The sequence below is a fragment of the Hippichthys cyanospilos genome, chromosome 1 (genome assembly GCF_059441005.1).
Source record: "Hippichthys cyanospilos isolate Australia breed blue-spotted pipefish chromosome 1, RoL_Hcya_1.0, whole genome shotgun sequence".
NCBI lineage: Eukaryota > Metazoa > Chordata > Actinopteri > Syngnathiformes > Syngnathidae > Hippichthys > Hippichthys cyanospilos.
In genome coordinates this window covers 19,896,115-19,917,278 of record NC_142369.1, presented here as the reverse complement: position 1 = coordinate 19,917,278, position 21,164 = coordinate 19,896,115, and the positions used below count along the sequence as shown (strand labels likewise).

Here is a 21,164-nt window from a genome sequence, read left to right as displayed (position 1 = left end):
TCCCACCTCATCATTTTCATGAATTACAAACATGATATTGTCAGAAAGATCATAGAATTTAAAGCACTTAATTATGAATTATTTTGATCAAATATGGGTGTACATTAAGTCATGAAGTCATGCACTGCATTAGTCATTGTTAGTTTTTAAAGCCATAGGAGCTCAAACAGCATAAAGTACAGTATCATAGTTTTGTAGTGTTTGCTTATACAGCATGCATTTACAAATCAGGACGGGTGGCAGCAAGCTACCCTGGTGTCATCCATATAAGCAGAGTCAAGCTTTTCTTGAGACCATATCAGCATCGGACAATGTGACACAAGGCTGTGAAAGCAGACTAAGCTATCATTAGAATAAAATCACAATATGCTATTAATAACAAACATTGAGATCTTTTGGTTAAATCGTAAACATTTATATTTCCTATGTAGGAGAGCAAAAAGATACATGTACACCAGATATAGCTTAGTATAAAACCTTATCTGTTGACACAACCTAAATCTAGTAACCTAGCCTGACTCATTGCAGGCTTTAAAAAAGGGAAAATAATGTACAGCCACTTTTAAATTCTCAAAACTATATCATCTGTTTAGTACAGGGGTGTCCTAATCCGGTCCTCAAGGACCTGTATCCTGGATGTCTTCTAGGTTTCTTCTAGCGGCCCTCGAGGACCGAGTTTGGACACCCCTCGTCTAATATGATCTCATATTGGCTAGCACAGTCATTTTACCATCACTGTAGCTTTTGGATTAAAGCCAGTCAATCGATATTTCTTGTATAAGAACAACAGCATTGCTAAATGAAAACATTTTCCCCAGTAGTCAAAAAAGGACCACCTGAGAAGTTGACCAGCAAAGTCATCCAGTTCCATCCTCATTATTTTTGTCACCATTCCTATCACAGTAGTTTTACTTAAAGCTTGTCGGCTGTAGGCACTGAGAAATTTGACTTGGAAATTAGCATACAATGTCCTGCCATACAGTATATGCAAATGAATTTAAACGGCTTTTAAACGGAAAACGAAATCCGTTTAAATTTAAACGGAATTTAAACAAAATTTGAGGAAGGGTTTTGTGAGATAGAAGACAGTTAGCAAATTGAAATAAAACATTATAAAACAACAATATGCTGTTGACATTATCATTGGTGTCTCATACATTATTGATCTGTTCTGAACCACTCTCATTTTCATATATATATATATATATATATACATATATATATATACATATATATATATATATATATACATATATATATATATATATATATATATATATATATATATACATATATATATATATACATACATATATATATATACATATACATATATATATATATATACATATACATATATATATATACATATATATATATATATATATATATATATATATATATATATATATATACATATATATATATATATACATATATATATATATATATATATATATATATATATATATACACACACACACACATATATGTGTGGGTGTGCGTGTGTGTGTGTGTATCATGTACATATTTGAAACACTTAATTGAGTAGCAAGGCAGTCTGTGAAAGGTGACGTGGTGCAAATGACTGGAAGCATTACATTTATACGTACTTTAAACACAAACATTATGATTGACTCCCAAAGATCATTCTGAATATTTGCATGGAAAGCCACTGACTAGCAGTTAACATGCTACATAGGACATAAAAAAACTGGCCTGTAAAATATTTACAAAAAACTAGGTTAAAAAAAAGGAAGACAAACATAAACAAAAGTAATATGATAGCATTTGTTCAGTACATGACATTGAATACATTCTAGCTTATATCATCAGTGTCATCATCCAGACAATTCCAGAGTGTAAAATAAATCACCTTCTGATTTTGTGTAAAATAATGACTCATTAAAAGTGCATAGGACATCATTTCATGAGGGCTACTCAAAGACAATTAACAGACATGTTACACTCACACTAAACCTAAAATTAACTGTTCCTTTTATAGTGTTTCAACAAAAAATGGAAATGTTTGGTTTGAAAAATGACTTTCATTCTAGAGCGAGCATTTTACATACCACAATGAGTAAAAGAAAAAAGTAGAATACAAACTAAAAGCTGCATCTCTGAAGCATATCAGCGCAACTCATTTTTGACTTCACTTTGTCTATGATTGATACTAATATGCATCATGGCTGACAGACATCAAGACATCACGTGACCACCAATAAGTAAATCAATGCCACTGGCCACTAAATGAGGATATTGGGTGGATCACACTTGAGTTTTGTGTTTTCGTGTTGTTTTTCAAAAATCATATTAATTTACCTGCATCAAATGGAGACATTACTTTTTGACCCGATGGGTGAGGCTTTTGCAGTTTGATCAATATCGCTGGTAATACTCATGAATGTAAAAGGGTAAGCCAACCTGTTGGCGGAGTAGCTTCGAAAGAGAGGATATCACGGTTTTGTAGATGACAGCAGGTTGGTGAACCACCCCGCCGCTGAAGTACTGAGCGGACGTTTCTCTTCGCCGTGTTCCTCTGACTCGCCATTGGGAAGAAGGAACTGAGTGGAAGCCACAGAAGTGGGCGAGCCCAAGCACGGTGCCAGGCGATCCCGTTCTTCAGCCTCCCCGGGTGAATCCAAATTCCAAGAGTTTTGGGGTTTGTAGCCTCCGGAGCAGGCAGCGTGGGGATCTTGGGAAGACAGCGATGGAACCATTTGTGAGTTGTCATTCAGTGCTGCAGGTTGCACCTGAGGGCGGTATCCGCCTCCGCTTTCAGTCATTTCCACCTCAGAGGAACCCTGTTGATCTGTGTGGAGAACCAGAGATGACCCAGAAGTTTGGATTCCTGTGTAAGTCACATCGGTTTGCCCAGAGTCCATCGAAGACGAAGAAGAAGCCGAAGAGTCTGGGTAGCGTGGCCTTATGGGGCGCTCGTCAATCATTTGGTTGTAGTAGCGTAATGACGATGGCTCGTCCGTGTCGACCGGTTCATCTCCAAACATCTGATCCTCTTCCTCCTCATCCTCTTCGGGAATGACGACCAACACTTCTTTAAGAGAATCCAGTTCGGGCTTTTCGACAACATGGACCAGATTATGGGGCGAGGGCCTCACATCCAGCGGACCCTGTTTGGTTGAAACAATCGATGATCAAGAATGCATTAGATAATATTCATTAAACTAACATGTATTCTTGTAGTTTACAATGGTATAGAACCACATCAAAGTGAACTGAGGAAAACTCTGACGATCGGTACAATGCAGCTGTACAACACTCCAGACCAGTGCTTCTCAAATGGATGGACGAGAACCTCTGGGGGTAAGGGAGATTTGAACAGCTGCAGAGTTCCCTCACTACATCACGCTTCATTTTTCAAGCTATCCCCGAGTGAATCTCACATGCAAATGAGAAAGTGTAGCTCAACATACTCCTTCAGCTGCGTGTTCACTCGCGTGTGAGATTCACATGGAGACAGCTACTGGAGGTACTGTAGTAAACACTCAACAGCTTAGAAAAGACTGGGAGCCAATCAGTCAGTCAGCTCACGGCCTCGCCTACAAGACACGTGATTGTTTCCTGGCGCTACATTGACCAATGAGGGCGGGGGGGTTCAAATGTAGTTCCAAAGTTCGGATCGCACAGCACCCTGTTTTAAAGTCTTCTTATTTTCCCATCTAAAAAATACTTTGTTTTTGGTTAGGGGGTCCTTGGCAAAAACAAACAAAAAAAAATCAGGTGGTACATGATTGGAAAAAAGATTGAGAATTGTTGCTCTAAACTATGACAATAAACTTTAATTAATAGCCTCTTGAGAACATTTGTTTGGATGAGTCATTTCCAAAGACATCAAAGTCATGAAAAATCAAAATTTTGCTGCAGCAAAATATCTTAATTTATAATTTATCTACAGTATGTATGCTGGTGAGAGTAATGGAAAATAAATATTAAGCATAATATTTTGTTATTCAGTGACCACCTGGCTTTGTTTGAACAAAGAACATTTCACTTAACATACAGTACATGAGAAATCTCTGTGCAGCTAGAATGAGATGACCTTGACAGATAAGTGAGTTCAAGTTGGTGCATTCAGTATTGTGGTAGGGCCTAATATACTGGCATGTACCTGTGTCCTGGTCCAGTCGTCGTTCAATTTGGGTTGGGGTATGTCTGGATAGAATGCTGTCTTAACCCTGATGAGAAAAAAAAAGTAAAATGTTATTGTGCAGCATACACTGTCAAAATAAATATTAGCAGGGATGTTCGATACCTCTTTTTTCAGCGATAAGCATATACGTATGAGTACTCAACGTTTGAGTCACCGATACTGATACTACCAGTACTTTTGATAAAACAATGGCAGTTCCATTTAAAGACCTATCTATTTCAATTAGCATTTTGTTAAAATTTCAAGAAATTTGTGTCAGCTTTTTTTAAAATAAAATGCTATATTGGGATAGGTCTTTCTTTAAAGGAAAGATAAATAAAATTACAAGAAATTAGCGGCAACCCCCCTGTGTGCAAAGTTGTCTGGGGGTTTATGCCCCTGATAAGGTCACCCATGGCAAAGAGGTCCTAGGTGAGGGACCAGACTAAGCACAGACTATTGACCCTTTATGATGATTAAAACATTTGGATCTGGTTTTCCCTTGTCCGGACGCAGGTCACCAGGGGTCCCCTTCTGGAGCCAGGCCTGGGGGAGGGGCTCGCTGGCGAGCGCTTGGTGGGCAGGCCTGTACCCTTGAGGCTTGGTCGGGCTCAGCCCTTAGCGGAGAAGCGGTTCCATCTTAACATGAGTTCACCACCTGTGACAGGGGCCATAGAGGTCGGGTGCGTTGTGAGCTGGGTGGCGGCCAAAGGCGGGGAGCTTGGCGCTCCAATCCCCAGAGGTAAAATTTTCTCTGGTAATGAAGGAGCCTGAGCTGGTGTGTGAGGCAGAAAGGTTACAACTAGATATAGTTTGACTCGGCTCCACACACAGCTTGTGCTCAGGTATTAGTCCTCTCAAGAGGGGTTGGACTCTCTTCCACTCTGGAGTTGCCCGAGGTAAGAGGCGATAGCAAGTGTGGGCATACTTCTTGCTCTCCGGCTCAGGATATTGGGGTTTACCCCAGTGGACTAGAGGGTAGCCTCCCTCCGCCTTCGGGTGGGGTGGACGGTTCCTGACTGTGGTTTGTGCTTATTCACCACACAGCATTTCAGAGAACCCACCCTCTTTGGAGTCCTTGGAGGCTGTGCTGGAATGGGCTCCCCCCAGGGACTCCCAAGTTCTGCTGGGGGACTTCAATCCTCATGTAGTCAATGACAGTGACACCAGGAGGGGGGTGATTGGGAGGAATGCACCCCCCCCCTCGATCTGAACCCAAGAGGATTGTTATTGGACTTTTGTGCTCATCACGGATTGACCATAACAAACAAAATGTTCAAATATATGGGTATCCATATTGCACTTGGCACCAGGACACCCTAGGTGTCAGCTCTACACCCTCAGCAGAATCCTCCAGGGTGCATGGGAGTTCACCCAACCGGTCTACATGTGTTTTGTCCATTTGGTAAAGGCGTTTGACTGTGTCTTTCTTGGAGCTCTGTGGGGGTATAGGGTACCAAACAGCTTGATAGGAGGCTGTTCGGTCCCTGTATCACCAATGTCAGAGTTTGGTCCACATTTCTGACAGTATGTCAAATTCGTTTCTGGTGAGGGTTGGACTCCATCAAGGCTGCTCATTGTCACAGATTCTGTTCATTATCTTTATGGACAGAATTTCTAGGCACAGCTGAAGCATTGAAGGGTCCGGTTTGAAGATCTCAGCATTGCAGCTCTGCTATTTGCGGATGATGTTGTGCTGTTGGCTTCTTCAGGCCATGACCTCCAACTCTTACTGGAGCATTTTGCAGCAGAGTATGAAATGGCTGGGATGAAGATCAGCACCTCCAAATCTGAGACCATGGTCCTCAGTCGGAAAAGGGTGGAGTGCCTCTCTGGGTCGGGGATGAGGTCCTCTCAAGTGAAGAGTTCAATTATTTTACGGTCTTGTTCACAAGTGAGGGTCAGATGGAACAAGAGATCAACAGGCGTATCGGTGCAGCGTCTGCTGTGATGCGGACAGTGTGCCGGTCTGTTGTGGTGAAGAAAGAGCTACGCCAAAAGGTGAAGGTCCCGATTTACCAGTCAATATACGTTTATGCCCTCACCTATGGTCATGACCTGTGGGTTGTGACCAAAAGAACAAGATTCCAGATACAAGCGGCCCAAAGTAGTTTCCTCTGCCAAGGTATCTGGGCTCTCTCTTAGAGATAGGGTGTGAAGCTCAGTCATTAGGGATAGACTCAGCGTCCAGCCACTGCTCCACCACGTTGAGAGGAGACAGTGGAGGTGGTTCGGGCATCTAGATAGGATGACTTCCGGACGCCTCCCTCAAGAGGTGTTCCAGGCATGTCCCACCGGGACACACGCTGAAGAGACTAGTCCTCGGCTGTCCTGGGAAACCCTGGGGATCCTCCTGGAGAAGCTGGACGAGGTGGCCGGAGAGAGGGAAGTCTGGGCTTCCCTGCTTAAGCTGCTGCCCCTGTGATCCGACCTCCAACAAACAGATAGCTATTGGATGGATGAGCAACAGTTTTCCATTCTTCTAATTTGTAACATCTAATTCGTGATTGCAAAACTGCTCCAAGAGAGAGACCAATACTAATGGTATTGGCTGCTTCGGCAAGTATGACATGAAATAAGCGCCAGGTATTGACCCGAAACTGCTACTTGATATTGCCTCGGCCAGGTCACATGCTCAAATAAACTGTTTCAGCAAGAAAGTGCGCTACACTGACTCACCATTTTCGTTTCTTATAGCAAAGGAAGGTGACAACGGACACCAATAATGCTAAAGCTCCCAGAGATGCCAATATTTCCAAGATGAGCCAATCAGCTTAAAGGAAAAGAACAAAGGAAAAATTAGAGACCAAATATATATTTACAGGATGCAATACAGTATACAGTATTTACTGGACAGACATACCCAACTCCTCCACTGTGATGGAGATGGTGGAGCCTGTATTCTCGCCTGCTGAAGTGTAAGCTTTGACTGTGAATTTATAGGAGCCCTCGGAGAGACCCTTTACTGTATACTTCCTGCTTTCTTCTCCCGATAGATTGGCTGCAAGGGTGGGGAACATGGTGGAATGAAAGCGCGCAGCAGGATGTATTGGTTTCATTGCTAGAATGATAAGTAAAGTAGCCAATATGTACCGAGCAGCACAAGGTGAGAGTCATTGTTGAGGTAAATGTTGTAGCCCAAGATATATCCTCTCCTGCTGGCCTCAGGCATGGCTTCCCACATCAAGAGAACATCTGAGTCCTGTTGCCTGATGAATAGATAGGGGACAGCTGTGGAGGGAGCTAGGAGAGAAAGGTTTTTAGATTATTTAAAATTGAAAGATATTTTGACAAGAAATGCTGTGTCGGTGGCAAAAAGGTCATTCCTACTTACCCAGTTCCTGCATGTAGCCCTGCCAGAAGTGCAACAGCTCTGATGAGCAGCTGAACAAGGAGATGTTGTACTTCACACCTGGTTGGAAGTTCACTGACGGGATGAGAGATGCGCAATGTTTTAAACATACCCAAATGTAACGATGCAAGTCCGTCTCAAAAGTTCATATTTAAATGATTGTATTCCTAAAGATTTCAATCAATTTTTGAGTGTGTTCATTCAGAATACCGCTGTACTGCAACCTATCCTAGATGCCTTTTGAGCAAGAGGCGAGATACACCCTAGATCAGTCGCTAGTCAATTACAGGGCACATACAGATGGTCTTAAATGTGTACAAACAGGAAGTTACAAGAAAAATGTAAGTATAACGAAAAAAGGGTTTTCGCACGTGTTAGGGAGAATTTTTATTGTTGGATGAAACAAATGTTGTGCCTTCTGCCAAATTTCAAAATATGTTTGGTCAAAAACAACAATGCTCATTACATTAGTTTATTTATCATATATCAGAGAAATGTACATTCCAATGTAAATAAATATGTTGCTCCTGGAAGTTTAACACAAAGAACACACCTAAACACGTAAATAAATAAATACCCTACCAGACAAAAACAAAACATAACAGACAAAAAACAGTACCTGATTCAATGGAAATATTTGTGTATCCAGTTGCCACCTTGACCCACTCAACATGGCAATCTTTCTGGCAGAGAGCATCATGCCACTCAATGACATAACCACAGCTTGAGTTGGATTCATCCTGCCAGACCAGGGGGAAACCTCTGTCCATATAAACCGCTCTGGACTCAGAAATGTGACTTTTATCTGGGAAGAGGAGGAATATAAGGAAAAAAAAAATGTTTAATTTATTTATTTAATTGATGAACAGTTTGTACTTCTCTAGTAGCAAAATGAATGAAGACCTAAGAATATGTTATTGGAATTATGAGAGATACCTTTTCAGAATTACGCCTTCTTAATTTCATTTGCCTTGGACATGTAGTGACTCAGATATTCATATTCCAAATAATGTAATTTTTTGTGACACTTTGAATACAGAGTCTCTTCTAAATGATCTCATTAGATTGCAAAAGTGTACCATCATGTTGTGACTATGCAAACAAGTTAAGTCTATACATATGTTTGTAAGGACTCAGCAGCCTCCTAACTACGACATACCTGCAACACGTAGAGGAACAATTACACTTGCGGGCAGCGAATCCCCAGCCGCGTTCTTGGCAATGACAGCTGCCATAACTTGATTGTCATTGGTGAAGGCGGAGATTCGAGTGAGATTGATTGGCAGCATAAAGGTGTCAGGAGGAAGCGTTTCAGTGTGCTGCAGGTTCTCTTTGGGGCTCCACAGTGTCACTTCATAAGATGTAATTTGACCATGGCTTTCTCGAGCTGACAAAGGCTAAAGAGGGAACGGTAGAGAAAGAGGAAAGAGGGAGATTATGGGAGGAATTAATATCATTACATATACGTCTATTATCGTGATACAGCAGCTGAAGAACGTGAACACAAAGCTCAAGTAAAAAAAAAAAAAAAAAAAGACATTTTAAAAAAACAACCACAATTTATACTGTACAAAAACTTTTTTTTTTAAATAATTCGACCAACTGGGCATGGGATGATAACCGGATTGGCAATATATTGCGGCTTTAGAAGTCAAGGTTTTTTAAATCGTCCAAGCCAATGGGCAGGTGCAGTGTGTAGCTCTCGTTGTGTATCACACATCAGTTCTCCTCTGTTGCAGCAGCCAATCACATAGCTCTTTTTTTAGTTTGTCGGCTTCAGTATCACTGTCAGAAATACGGTGTCGCATGGGGCCAGATCTGGCCCGCTACAATTTATTTTTGCAAAAGCAAAACATGTGTCTGTGATCCATGTGGAAATCTGTACTAAATTTGTTTCACGCAATTTGAAGTCATGTGTAAAAAAAATAATAAGAGATTTTTTTTGCTACCCTTTTTCCAATAATTTTAATAACTTAGCAAACTATGTTTGAGTCCTGATTTCAAATAATCTATCAATTTGTTGTTTATCTGTAATAATTTGATGAGATGGTCATGGTGATATTTTGTTTCACCGTCATTAGAGTTCTGTAAATGAAGCTGGTGTGCAACAAAAATTTGTTTGACACTCTGATCTGCAGTATACAAATACAGTGTACGATTTCACCCCTCAAAAAAATCAACTGATTAACCATGTGTACAACAACCCCCAAAACTAATACTTGCTGAGTTATGAATGAATTGTCCAATTTAGATATTCCATTTTCATTTTGGAAAAATGCAATTTATACTCGTATCAATCATACACTGGAAAAACTAGAAGCTACTGCACAACAGAACTTCATAAGCAAACAAAGCTACTGTGAATATACAATGAACTCATTCAGTTGACTGAGACGAAAATAAATATAAAAATCACCTTCCAAACGATCTGACCACTATTGTCATTGTTGATATGCACCCACACATCAGGCTGATCTGGAACTGTGGTGAAAATGAAAATAATGGTTCCAATATAATCAAATAGTATTTAGTTTATTTTGAAAGATGGTTATAACGTAAATAAAGGTATACAAACCATGCATCCATCCTTACCATCCATATTTGTTTTGATAGTAAAGGGTTGGCTCCAGTTACCCCACTTCCAGAAATTCTGCTGCGCAGCACAGCGGACTTTAACGCTGTATTCCTCATTGGGATAAAGCTCAAAAAGCCGCACCGCCGTCAGACCGACGCCTGTAAAGGTACGCTGGACACGTACATTTTTAACAAATGTAAGAATGTATTGATGAACATGAAAAGATGCAATGGAGCTCAAAGTAAAGGAAATAACTGACCTTGGTTTTGTTGTCATAAGACCTGAGTTCTACCTGGCAGACAAGCGGCAGGGAATGATAACTGTCATATACCCACTTCCACAGTAAAGTGGCATTCCAAGCATTGACCACAGCGCTCAGATTTTCAGGTGCCACTGGGCGCACTGGAATAAAACAAACAAACAATATGAATTACAATTGCACTAGGTATATTTACGTTTTATCATATAAGTGTTTCACAATAACATGAGTCAAGCTACTCACCTCTGTGTCGGATTTCAGCTGAATCCAGCATGCTGTACCGGCCGAGAGGATTCACAGCTTCCAGTGTCCAGTTACCCTCCCACTGCTCCGTGCTACATGTCTTCAGATTTTCTAGCAAGGTGGTCTCCTCACATTTCCTATAAAAATATAATTAGTCATGTTAGACAATTAACTGGCATTTTGTTGTCGATTAAGGTTGCTACGAATTTGATGAGCACGCCAGCAGTACCTATTATTTAGCGAGTAGATTGTTTTCCGTCTGCCATACAGTCCTGTACCTCGCACTTCTTTCCACTGGCACACGGCTGACCTCAAATCTCGAGTCTCACACTGAAAATCACTGAGCAGAGGAGGATCTGGGGAAATAACAGTATGAAGTGACATTAGTATGACACCAGCAAGCACTAAAATCACAAACTCATTTGCAAATCTTATTAAAATAAAAGTTTGCTAATTTAAGCGTTCTCCTTGTCTGCTGGTATAGATTATATTCCAAAATATAGATTTAAAAGGTTCAGAAAGGTAACTTGCATTTAATGTAAATAGATATTTTATTATTCTATTTTTTGTCTAAAAATGCATGAATAACACGCCGGCACTGGTCATTCACAGAATCGTAGCTCATGTGACACCTGACCAGACGAAAAGCCTGGAAACGTACTTACTAAAACATCTGTGGTTATTCATCTTAACACTCCCTAAGGTTGTAGCCATAAGAAACTTAATAAATGATGAAAAAAAAATTAACAAAGACTTTCCTTTGTGGCTATGGATTCCTTCTGCAGTGAAGCATTCCAGATTTCAGTTTTTAACAAAACACAAACAGGCTTACTCAAATGTAATAGAGCTTTTAACTGCATTAGTCTGTGAAATAGCCTATTTGGATATACAGTATCAGGTTTCTGTCCCATAGTGGGGATTAAACTATACGGTATTGTATCCATTAAAACTAAAGGACAGAAATGAAAGCTTTTTACTGGAAAACAACAAAACACAATTTATGACTCTAAAGCAATAGTTGCTTCTCTGAATTTACATGTCACCAAATAATAGCAAATAAACCAAAGCAACCCAAATTTTAGGAGTCATAACAAACTTACATCCAACAAACACCACAGTTCCAGACAGTTTGGTTCTGTCCAAGCTGTCCTTGCAGATGACATTGGTCCCTGTCCTATTTGACGGAGCCTGGTGAGTTACCGTGATGCTGTAACTCCGCCGACTCAGCCGTGTGGCATTCATGGCTTTGTTGCCATATTGCATGGAACCAAAGAGCTGCCCCTCTGCTACAATGCAACAGAACGTGGTGCTGTCCCCCGTAAGCACAATTCTATCCTGGGGGTACATCTGGTAGATCACATTGGTAGGCAGATCTTTTCCTGAAGAAGAAGAAATAATGGGAGGAATTCGATCATTTAAGGGCGGAAATCTATAAATAGACAGGTTTGGTGTCTTAAAGCACAGTGGAGTTAGATTATTATGGATGTTTGACCTTGGAGGATCTGCGTGTTGCTCCATTCACTCGTAAGTGTTCCCTCTCTGGAGCGGACTTGGACAGACAATGAGGTACATTCGAGAGGTTCTGCTGAGGTCCAATTCCACTCATACCGAGCAGTGGTCTGGTTGAAATTGGCATGCAGTGTGTCCTAAAACATGATGGTAACAATGGTTCATTACTGACATTAATAACAGACATTAACACTATTAAGTTACCATTAGTTACTGTAAGTGTTATAACAGTTTCCTTTCAACTTAAAAGGGAAGTTGAGTGAATAATATCACTAATAACTTTACAATAATATACATATGATTTTCTGACTGCGGAGTATGAATTAAACTGCAAATTCTATCCGGTTTCATACGGCTCAAGCGGTGGCCATGTTTACACTTGCTGTCAATCGAAAATAAAATTAAGAGCACAGGAAACTACAAGCCACGGCTCCCTTTGCATCATATAAGTAAACTTAAACAAAAAAAACAAAAAAACAGATGAAATTTTTTTTTAACCCGAGTCCTAAGCAACCAGATGTAATTTTCAGTTGACAGCAAGTGGACAAATGGACATCTCAATATGAATGAGAATGGCTGGATTTTGCTGTCTAATTTATGTTCCAGTTCCACAAACACAGTATTAATCAGAATGATGTGTTCAGCTACAGGGGGTGCACAGAACATATTGTTGGAAAAAAAGACTTTGCTTCCCCTTTGCTACCCAAATCATATGACCCCCACCCCCAAATTATTAGTATTCTTGGTGAACAACTGGTTCGCATCATCTCCCTCCTAGTTCAGAGGTCAGAGGGTTCAAATCTGGTCTTCATGTGAGACTCTTGAAACATAATTTAAAAAAAAAACCAAAAACAAAAAAGGAAAATTCCCTCACATAGAAGACAGTTTCATTGAGCTCCGTCCTGAGGATCATGACATCAAACGTTGTGGTGCTGCCTCCATGCCAGGAAATAGATATCTGCTGTGTGCGCATGTTGGGTGTCAGTTGTACCTGCTGGGGTATGGTCAGATCTGAGGGGCAACAGAAGTGAGCACAAAAAAAAACGTTTTTTTCACTTCCATTACACAAGTTCACCTCAATTTGAATGTTGTGTACAAAGACATTTGCAACAATGTTGAAACAAAGATGGCAGATTCCTACCATTTTGAGCATGAGTGTGTACCACTGAGAGGACAAAACAGATGAGCCAGACAGACCAGCATCTGGCTTGTAACTGAGGCATGGTGATTGGCAAGTGACTGTTTGCGGTCCCTTCCACTATGGCAGCAGCATGCTGTTGGCAGAGCACCCCGTGAGAGCCTAAAAAACATAAATAGAGACAACTCATCCATTTATGTACATGAGACAGTTTGTTTTAAATAAGCCATAAGTTTGAGAAAGAGACGCCTGTTCTTCCCGCACATCAACTGTTTATCTTGTCCTAACTGGAAGTCATCCCTCAATAGCACATGTACCAACCTGAAGGAACAACCAAAGTACAAAAAAAACACTGGCCACAGCATTTGCACACTTGCGCAATAAGCTTCTACCCAATTTTTTTGCACACGCTACGACAGAGGCCAAACAATTCTAGGCTTGTCTTTGTCATTTTCCAAATAGTAATAATATGTGCCAAGCTATAGCGTTGCCCACCAGTCCAGAAAAAACAGCATTTCACAATACATTCTTTTACTGGCAGCGCCATCTACTGCACAGGTGTCAAACGCCGGCCCTCAAGGGCCGATATTCTGCATGTTTTCCAAGTTTTTCTCCCCAAAACACCTGATTCTCATGATTAGCTCACCAGCAAGCTCTGCAGGAGCTTGAAACTGATCCTAATCATTTGAATCAGGTGGTTTTGAGAGAGAAGGATCAAAAACATGGCCCTCGAGGACAGGAGTTTGCCACCTATGATCTACTGGATATAGTTCTGCCCAAATCAACCCCAAAGTCACCAAATGACACATCCGTGTATTGTACAGAGTTTAATGAAAATTGGAATATGGTTTGAAACGCATGTTTTCAGAGAAAAGGCTTTCAATCAGTTCCATCCCCCTAAACACCTTTTTTGTAAAGAAAAATAAAACTATTTTCCATCCAACCAACAATTTTCTATAACCGCTAATCCCCACAAGGGTCACAGGCTTGCTGGTACTTACCCCAGCTGACTTCAGGCAGTAAGTGGGGGACACCCTGAACTGGTTGTCAGCCAAGTGCAGGGCACACAGAGACGAACCACCATTCACGTACCGAATCACACCTATGGACAATTTAGAGAGTGTCCAATGAACCTTCCATGCATGTTTTTAGAACTTGGGAGAAAGCCGGAGTGCTTGGAGAGAACCCACGTGAGCTCGGGGAGAGTATGCAAACTTCACACAGGAAGGCAAGAGTCAGCTGGATTCAAACTCAGGTCCTTAACTGTGAGGCGGATTAGCTAACCACTCACAACTGAGCCGTCTTAGAACAGTATCTTATAACATCGAAGCAATACAATGAAACAGCATGTAATGAAAGCAATAAATTATTTTACATAGTGTGTGATTCGAGCAAAAGATTTGTGTTTTTCTGAGTCGCGGACATAGTGTGTGATTCAAGCAACAGATGTGTGTTTTTCTGAGTTGCGGCATTCTGTGGAGTTACAAGCTTGTATCCAAATCGTTCTTTTTGAGTGTTGTCAATTTTTATTTTTATTTGACTGTCACGTTTAGTAAATGGATGGATGTGCATTGACATCTAAAGCAAGGAATTTCTTGTACCGTTGATGGTATTTGCATTTTTATTTTATTTTTTTACTTCAACAAAGCAGTGACTCACCTGTGACGCAAAATTTGGCATGTATAACAGAGCAAAACATATATACATAATTCAAGCAAACCGTCATAACCTGAAAACCTTTGAGGTTACGTCAAGGCAGGGAATATTTTTTGTAGTTCACAATATCTAGGCACTCTATACCCATCTGCAAAATAATGTTGAAAACAACTAAAATGATGACTTTTCTGACAGTGGGAGTCAATGAGACTGAATATCTCGTAAAGGAAGAATTTTCAACAACTCTCTCACAAGCTCTCTTTCCATAGCTGTCCCTAATAAGGTGGTTGGTGATAGGAATAAAGAAGCCCTTTCTTCCATGAGGAAAAGGTCATGCATCAACGTATGGAAAGTCACAGAGCAAGAAAAAAGTTTGGCAATGTCAGAGAAGCAGAAAATACTACCCCTGTGTTCAAAAAAGGGCACAACAATTTTTCCCATAAGACTCCATGTACGAAATCAACTTGATCAACAAGGTGAACGCCATATGCTGGTTAGGCTGAAGTCACGTCTATAACTTAAAACTGCACCAAGACAAGACAAAACATAGTGGTGCTGGAAAAGGGAGGATAACCAAGTTGGTGTTAAAGTCAACATTACGGATGACAAGAACATCTAGAGAGGATGGGATATTTAAAGCCATGAACTCTGCGAACCAGTGTGTTTATGTAAGCTATTCTCGGATTTGTTGTGTTCAACTGTAACACAGGTGCTCCGGTTTCCCGATTGGACAAGATGGGACATGCATGACAAAAAGATAACACATGGGTACAACTCAATTCATGATTACAAAAGACTCCATGTCTACACTTGGACTCAAAATAATGAGCTTGTGATTTATTCCATTTGAAATTCTTCCAGACTCTCTTTGGTTTGAAAAAAAAAATAAAACAAAGCAGCACAGACACAGATGTGTCATCATCAGGATGGTTTCTGAACTGGTTGCAAGGTAGGTGGGCCCCCCCCACATCAAAAGATCCTGAAGCATAATATGCCAGCCAGCCAGACAGACGGCCGGCCCCCACCACATCTTATGAGCTGAAAGCTGAAAGTCCAGTGATTGGAAGCTGGACAATGAGCAGATTCTGGGAAACGCACCCAAGAAACTGATAGCTCCAAAAGCTGGCCACACACGAACAAATCAATACTTGTTTGCTGGGCAGCAGCGATAAATGCAACCACAAACGGGGCAAACAACGAGAACGTGGTCAGCACTTAAAAACTGAGCCGGGAGCTTCATCTGTATGCCAGCGGTGTTCCCGTTTTAGACAAGACTTTTTCCTCCCTTGGAGTTTAGTCTATTTTGTCCAAGGCCATTCAGAGCTACGGGAAAATATGTTGAAATGCTGTGTAGGTGAAGGGCTGTAAACATTTCTCAGAAGCCAAATTTGTTTAAAGGACTTTTTGTTCTGTCTTTTTCAAAGAAAAATTGGACAACAGTAAAACCTTGTGACCCTATAAAATGGTTTCCAGCCTTTTCATTCGACTCTCATTGAACTTCATCTCAGTCAAATGTAATTATTCCTGCAAATTACTCAACTGTTTGCAAGGAAACATTACAAAGGGACTTTTTAAATATGAATCCCTTTAGTTAGACCATAGTAAACATGGGTACATATATTCCATGAGGCATCCATCTGATTCTTTATGATAAAAGTGAACACTGCTGCTAAAGTTGAGCCAGCTCGCCCTCACATGCACAGATAGGAATTAAATGAGCTACCCAGGAACAAATATTCATACAGAAAGCAAATGGTCTGTAATCAAAGCAACACAAAACTTCAGCATGTTCACAAAATAAAATAAAACAAGATAAAATACACAACCATGTTTGCAAACACCAAATTAATTCATGCAAACATATTGCTCACATACATGTAAATGAATTAAAATATTGCCTATACTGTAGTAAATAACATTTTACCATTGTGATTAATAATAAGCTCAGAGGTGAACAAACTGGCACGTTTCATGCTTTGCATATACTGTCAATTTAGCTGCTCACTTGAAAAAGTTTATTTTTTTATCTTCTTTGTCATAAATGTACTGAAATTTTTTTTTTTCATTTGGGCAACAGTTTTTCACATACTGTATTATTTTGTTACTGCAATTTCAATTAAAATAAAAACTTTCTTTCATCATATTTTGCAGTTAAAACCTATATAATTTATAGCTAGCTTCAAGGAGTAGCGGTTGTCTACATGTTATTTTTTTGGAAGAAGACATGTGTCTTACAAATCTGAACTAAATTGAAAACCAATTCTGGATCGAATCAGAGACCCCATAATCGGAATCAAATCAAATCGTGAGACAGTTAAATATTCCCACTCCTACTTTTTTTTTTTTTTTTTTTTTTTTTACCAAATCATTGATCATTGTCGGGACTCCGAACATTTCTGTTGGGACTCAGGGCTTTTCAGTATTTCAAGTCCTGGAAACCCAACAGTTTTCAGAGGTAAAATGAGCACTGTAGGTTACTTTAATGATCGTTTCAAAACTAGAATAAATACAAACTAATTATATTGACCACTTGTGGGATGTCACATCACCAGGGAGGGAAAAATGGGAGTGAAAAAAATAATAACATGTTCGGGTATGTGCACTCTGAAACATGAGCCACAATCCTGATCCTGACCTTTGAATGAGAACTAGAGGACGACCGGATGCATTAAGAGCAAAATAAGTTAACAGATGTGTATTTGTATGTGTGTGCGTGTGTGTGTGTGTGTGTGTGTGTGTGTGTGTGTGTGTGTGAGAGAGAGTGTGTGCGTGTATGTGTGAAAATGCCAGTGCTCTGACATCACTAGTGAAAGGACATTCAGTCCAGTGTGTGAAGCTGTACAACTCAATCAGTCCTTCCTTCCTGTTCTCTGTAGTTTTTCATGCATTTAACTTTACAAAATGTATGTAGCCAACAGGCAAACGGCAAAAAAGTCCATTTCCAATTATTTGAAATAACACACCACTAAATCATTGGCCAAAGTCTAACTCTGTTATTCTGGGTTATTCTCTGGAATGATTCGTTTCATCTATTGTATTTCCTGAAAAACTAAAATACAATTAATAAAATGAATTACATTTATTGCCTAGACCAACACCCTTCCCATCATAAACCTATGCTGTCATCTGATATCAACGTACTGTGGCTACCAGTGAGTGGAGAGAAAGAAACCACAAGCTAGTGTAACAGGAGCTCCTGTATGTAGTAAAAGTTTCCATTACCGAGACACACCAGAGTACAGGACTAGCAAAACCTGACTGACTAATTCAGGGCAACTATTACAAATATGCCATGTCATTTAAAGCCAATCACAAAAAAATGATCATTAGCAGCTTGTACTTTGCAGCCTGCATCCAACTAGGGACTAGCCTATGTGCACTGTAGCAATTGCATGTTACGCCACTCAGGTTGAATAAATGGCCTGTTTTGTATAACGAGATGGAACTTTGGAAATCATGTTTTATTTTTTTTTAACTGATTCTCAATTAATTAAGAAAACGACAGATTATTCATTTATTGAAATAATCAATGGTGAGCAGCTCCAAAATTGAAAATGTGTCGCTGATCCATTTGATCGTATCATAATCAGTATCGTTAAAATATAAACAATAGCTCTCAAACATAACGGAGTGCAGTGCTACACAACAATATAAAACATTCTGTTTGAATTCATTTAGATGTATTGATTATGATTAAAAGCTATACATTTTTTAAAGGTATACTTAGAAAGACAGTTTTGTTTTGGATCATCTCTTGACTTGTAGTGCACATGTACAAAAGATTTTTTTGCTGGTGGCTGCATTTAACGCATGCTGTTTGAACACAAGTAGAATTAATATTTTAAGATTCATAACCATGCAACAGGAGTTAATAAAAAATAGATAATTGTGATGCTCTCGCGATTACATATACACAACGATTAAAAGACATGATCAAGCCTGAATGTCTCAGCATCGCCATTGTTGCAGTCTTTTTAATCATACCTAAATATGATAGCCCATTAAAGCAAGGTTTACCTGACACTTTGATTCTACGTTTTGTTGCTGACCACTCATTGAACTAGATCACGCGCATACGAATGAGATTCAATGTGCAAACGACAAACCTCTGTCCCCCAACTCCAAATCAGACTGAGATACTGCTGCCCCATGGGACGACACTGTAGTAATACTGTAGTCACTACAGCATCACTGTTGGTGATACAGCTGTTATTGTGCCCATTGTTCTCTTATCCTACGGTCACTCAATCCCACTATCCTGTTTTCTCTGCCTCTGTCCCTCTTCTCTCTCTCACTTCATTTCAAACCAATTGGACCAGCCAACAGTCACTCCACGGTCCCTGGATTTGCCTTCCTCTATAGTCCAATGCTTGCTCATGTGGTGTCTGTATATAACAACTGTATGAGGGGTGTGGCTCTTCACCTGCTTAGTGAATAAAATGACCAAAAAAAAACAAAAAACTTGGGAATTGGGGCAAGACAAATGAAAATTATTTGTTTTGGATTACCTTACAATAATAAACATTTTGAGGACATATTTACACGAGTACACGTAGGCAAACAACTGCATGCATGCATAATTAAATAATAAGCATTTGATGTTTAAAAAATGTAATCCTCCATGACAGGTCACAGAAAAGGCTGTCCGCATTGCATCGTTTCAATAATGTTAGCATTAGCAAGCGGTCAGGAGCAGAAACAAAGATGTCGTGACGCCCATCATGCCATTTGCCTCGCATAAATTTTCTGGATTGATAATATCTTGAAATCTTCAACGTAACCGGGTGGATGACGCGATTTAAATATTCGCCTTCAGCATAGGCGTAGCAGCGTCAATGATATATTGTATAGGGGTGGGGGCGGGGGAACATCAAGCCAACAACAAGCGCACATCCGATCACCCTTTAGTTTAACGGTTATTATGAGGTCACTAAGTGAGGCAAAAATCACCTGGTATGTGGCCACAAATCCTTTATGATGTCTTGATCACGTAATCCAGTGAGTAAACGTTGACACGGCGAGTTCTATGGTTTTGCGTTATGGCGCTAGCTCCTTGCTGCCTGTGGCGTACCCAATCCTAATGGATAGAAAGAAGCGTGGGTTGGGATTCCTGGAACCAAGGATCTTTTGATTGGCGCGAGAATGGACCAATGGTATTCAACGAAGACAGCCTAGAACCGCATAAAGGGCGTTGTCATGGTGCGTTCAAGAACAACTGGAAAAGGAAAACGTTTTCAAATGACATTGAGTCAACCAAACAGCAGGTGCTCGCACACGTCGATCCATCTATTTTCTCAACTTGCTTATCCTTACTGGGTCGCTGGCTTGCAGGTGCCTATCCCAGCCGTCTTGGGGCAGTAGGCAGGGAACACCCTGGACAGGTAGCCAGTCAATCGTAGGGCACACCGAGACAGACAACCATTCACTCTAAATCACACCTAAGGGCAATTTGAAGAGTCCAATATTTACCGTGAATGTTTTTGGAATGCGGCAGGAGACGAGAGAAGACCCACGCCAGCACGGGAAGAAAATGCAAACTCCAAACAAGGCTGAATCTCTGTATACTGTGATGCGAACGTGTTCAACTTTCCATCACCCCCCCCCCCCCCCCCCTCTCTCTCTCTCACGCACATTTTAAGAAGTTTTTCGAAGGACATACTTTAATCCTAATGAATAATGCAATTCTAATGTTTATCTAAAATGTAAGGTGGCCCTGAAGTGCAAATCACACAAACAAAAAACGCAATCACACATTAAAAAAACACCTTACAAGAGAGAGGCACACAAAAACATTGACGCACGCAACGATTGCGTAGGCAAAAGAGCACAGAATAAAAGAGCGTGCAAAAAAGTAGCATTCAAAAAACGAAGCAGACAAAAAAGGAGCACCAAAAAAAAAAAAAAAGGAGCAGCAAGAAATTGTAAATTAAGGAAAAAACAAAACAGCAAAAAAGGATGCCACCAGACCATAGGATACTGAGATTAACCCACCACGCCATTTGAGGGCATTGAGTTCACCATCTACAATAATTAGATTCCTTAATACTTTGCTGAATTTAATTTAAAGTTTTGACAAGTTCCTCAGAAGCGATCTGACAAGTCCACGATTCTGATAACAGCAACAACGTTTGAATTGCTGGTAGTTGTCATGATCATGTGGCATGGTGGTGAAGGGTGTTGGAAAGTGGGTTACAAAAATGCAAGGGAAGTTGGAAGGTGAGGTGTTCAAATTAACAGTTTAATAATACTATAAATCCAACAAGAGCAAAAATTAGGGTT

At 40.2% G+C, this 21,164-nt stretch overlaps 1 protein-coding gene across 1 annotated transcript; it reads right to left on the bottom strand.

Moving 5' to 3' along the window:
- Positions 1–1,479: 1,479 nt before the first annotated feature.
- LOC148429598 (leukemia inhibitory factor receptor-like) lies at positions 1,480–19,977 on the bottom strand. Its single transcript, XM_088433394.1, has 18 exons — positions 19,836–19,977; positions 13,233–13,391; positions 12,966–13,102; positions 12,075–12,228; positions 11,683–11,961; positions 10,812–10,938; positions 10,583–10,719; positions 10,340–10,482; positions 10,098–10,251; positions 9,922–9,986; positions 8,665–8,902; positions 8,125–8,310; positions 7,488–7,580; positions 7,247–7,396; positions 7,017–7,154; positions 6,833–6,926; positions 4,133–4,199; positions 1,480–3,134 (listed from the first exon to the last, which is right to left on the bottom strand). Exons 2-18 carry the CDS (start codon positions 13,312–13,314, stop codon positions 2,460–2,462), a joined length of 2,919 nt encoding a protein of 972 aa, XP_088289520.1. The 5' UTR covers positions 13,315–13,391; positions 19,836–19,977; the 3' UTR covers positions 1,480–2,459.
- Positions 19,978–21,164: the final 1,187 nt, after the last annotated feature.

Coding starts and splice junctions, on each gene's coding strand:
- LOC148429598 (XM_088433394.1), bottom strand. CDS start 13,314: ATGCCTCAGTTACAAGCCAGATGCTGGTCTGTCTGGCTCATCTGTTTT. Junction 12,229..12,965: donor TCAATGAAACTGTCTTCTAT/GTGAGGGAATTT, acceptor ATCATGTTTTAG/GACACACTGCATGCCAATTT. Junction 9,987..10,097: donor TATCAAAACAAATATGGATG/GTAAGGATGGAT, acceptor TTTTCACCACAG/TTCCAGATCAGCCTGATGTG.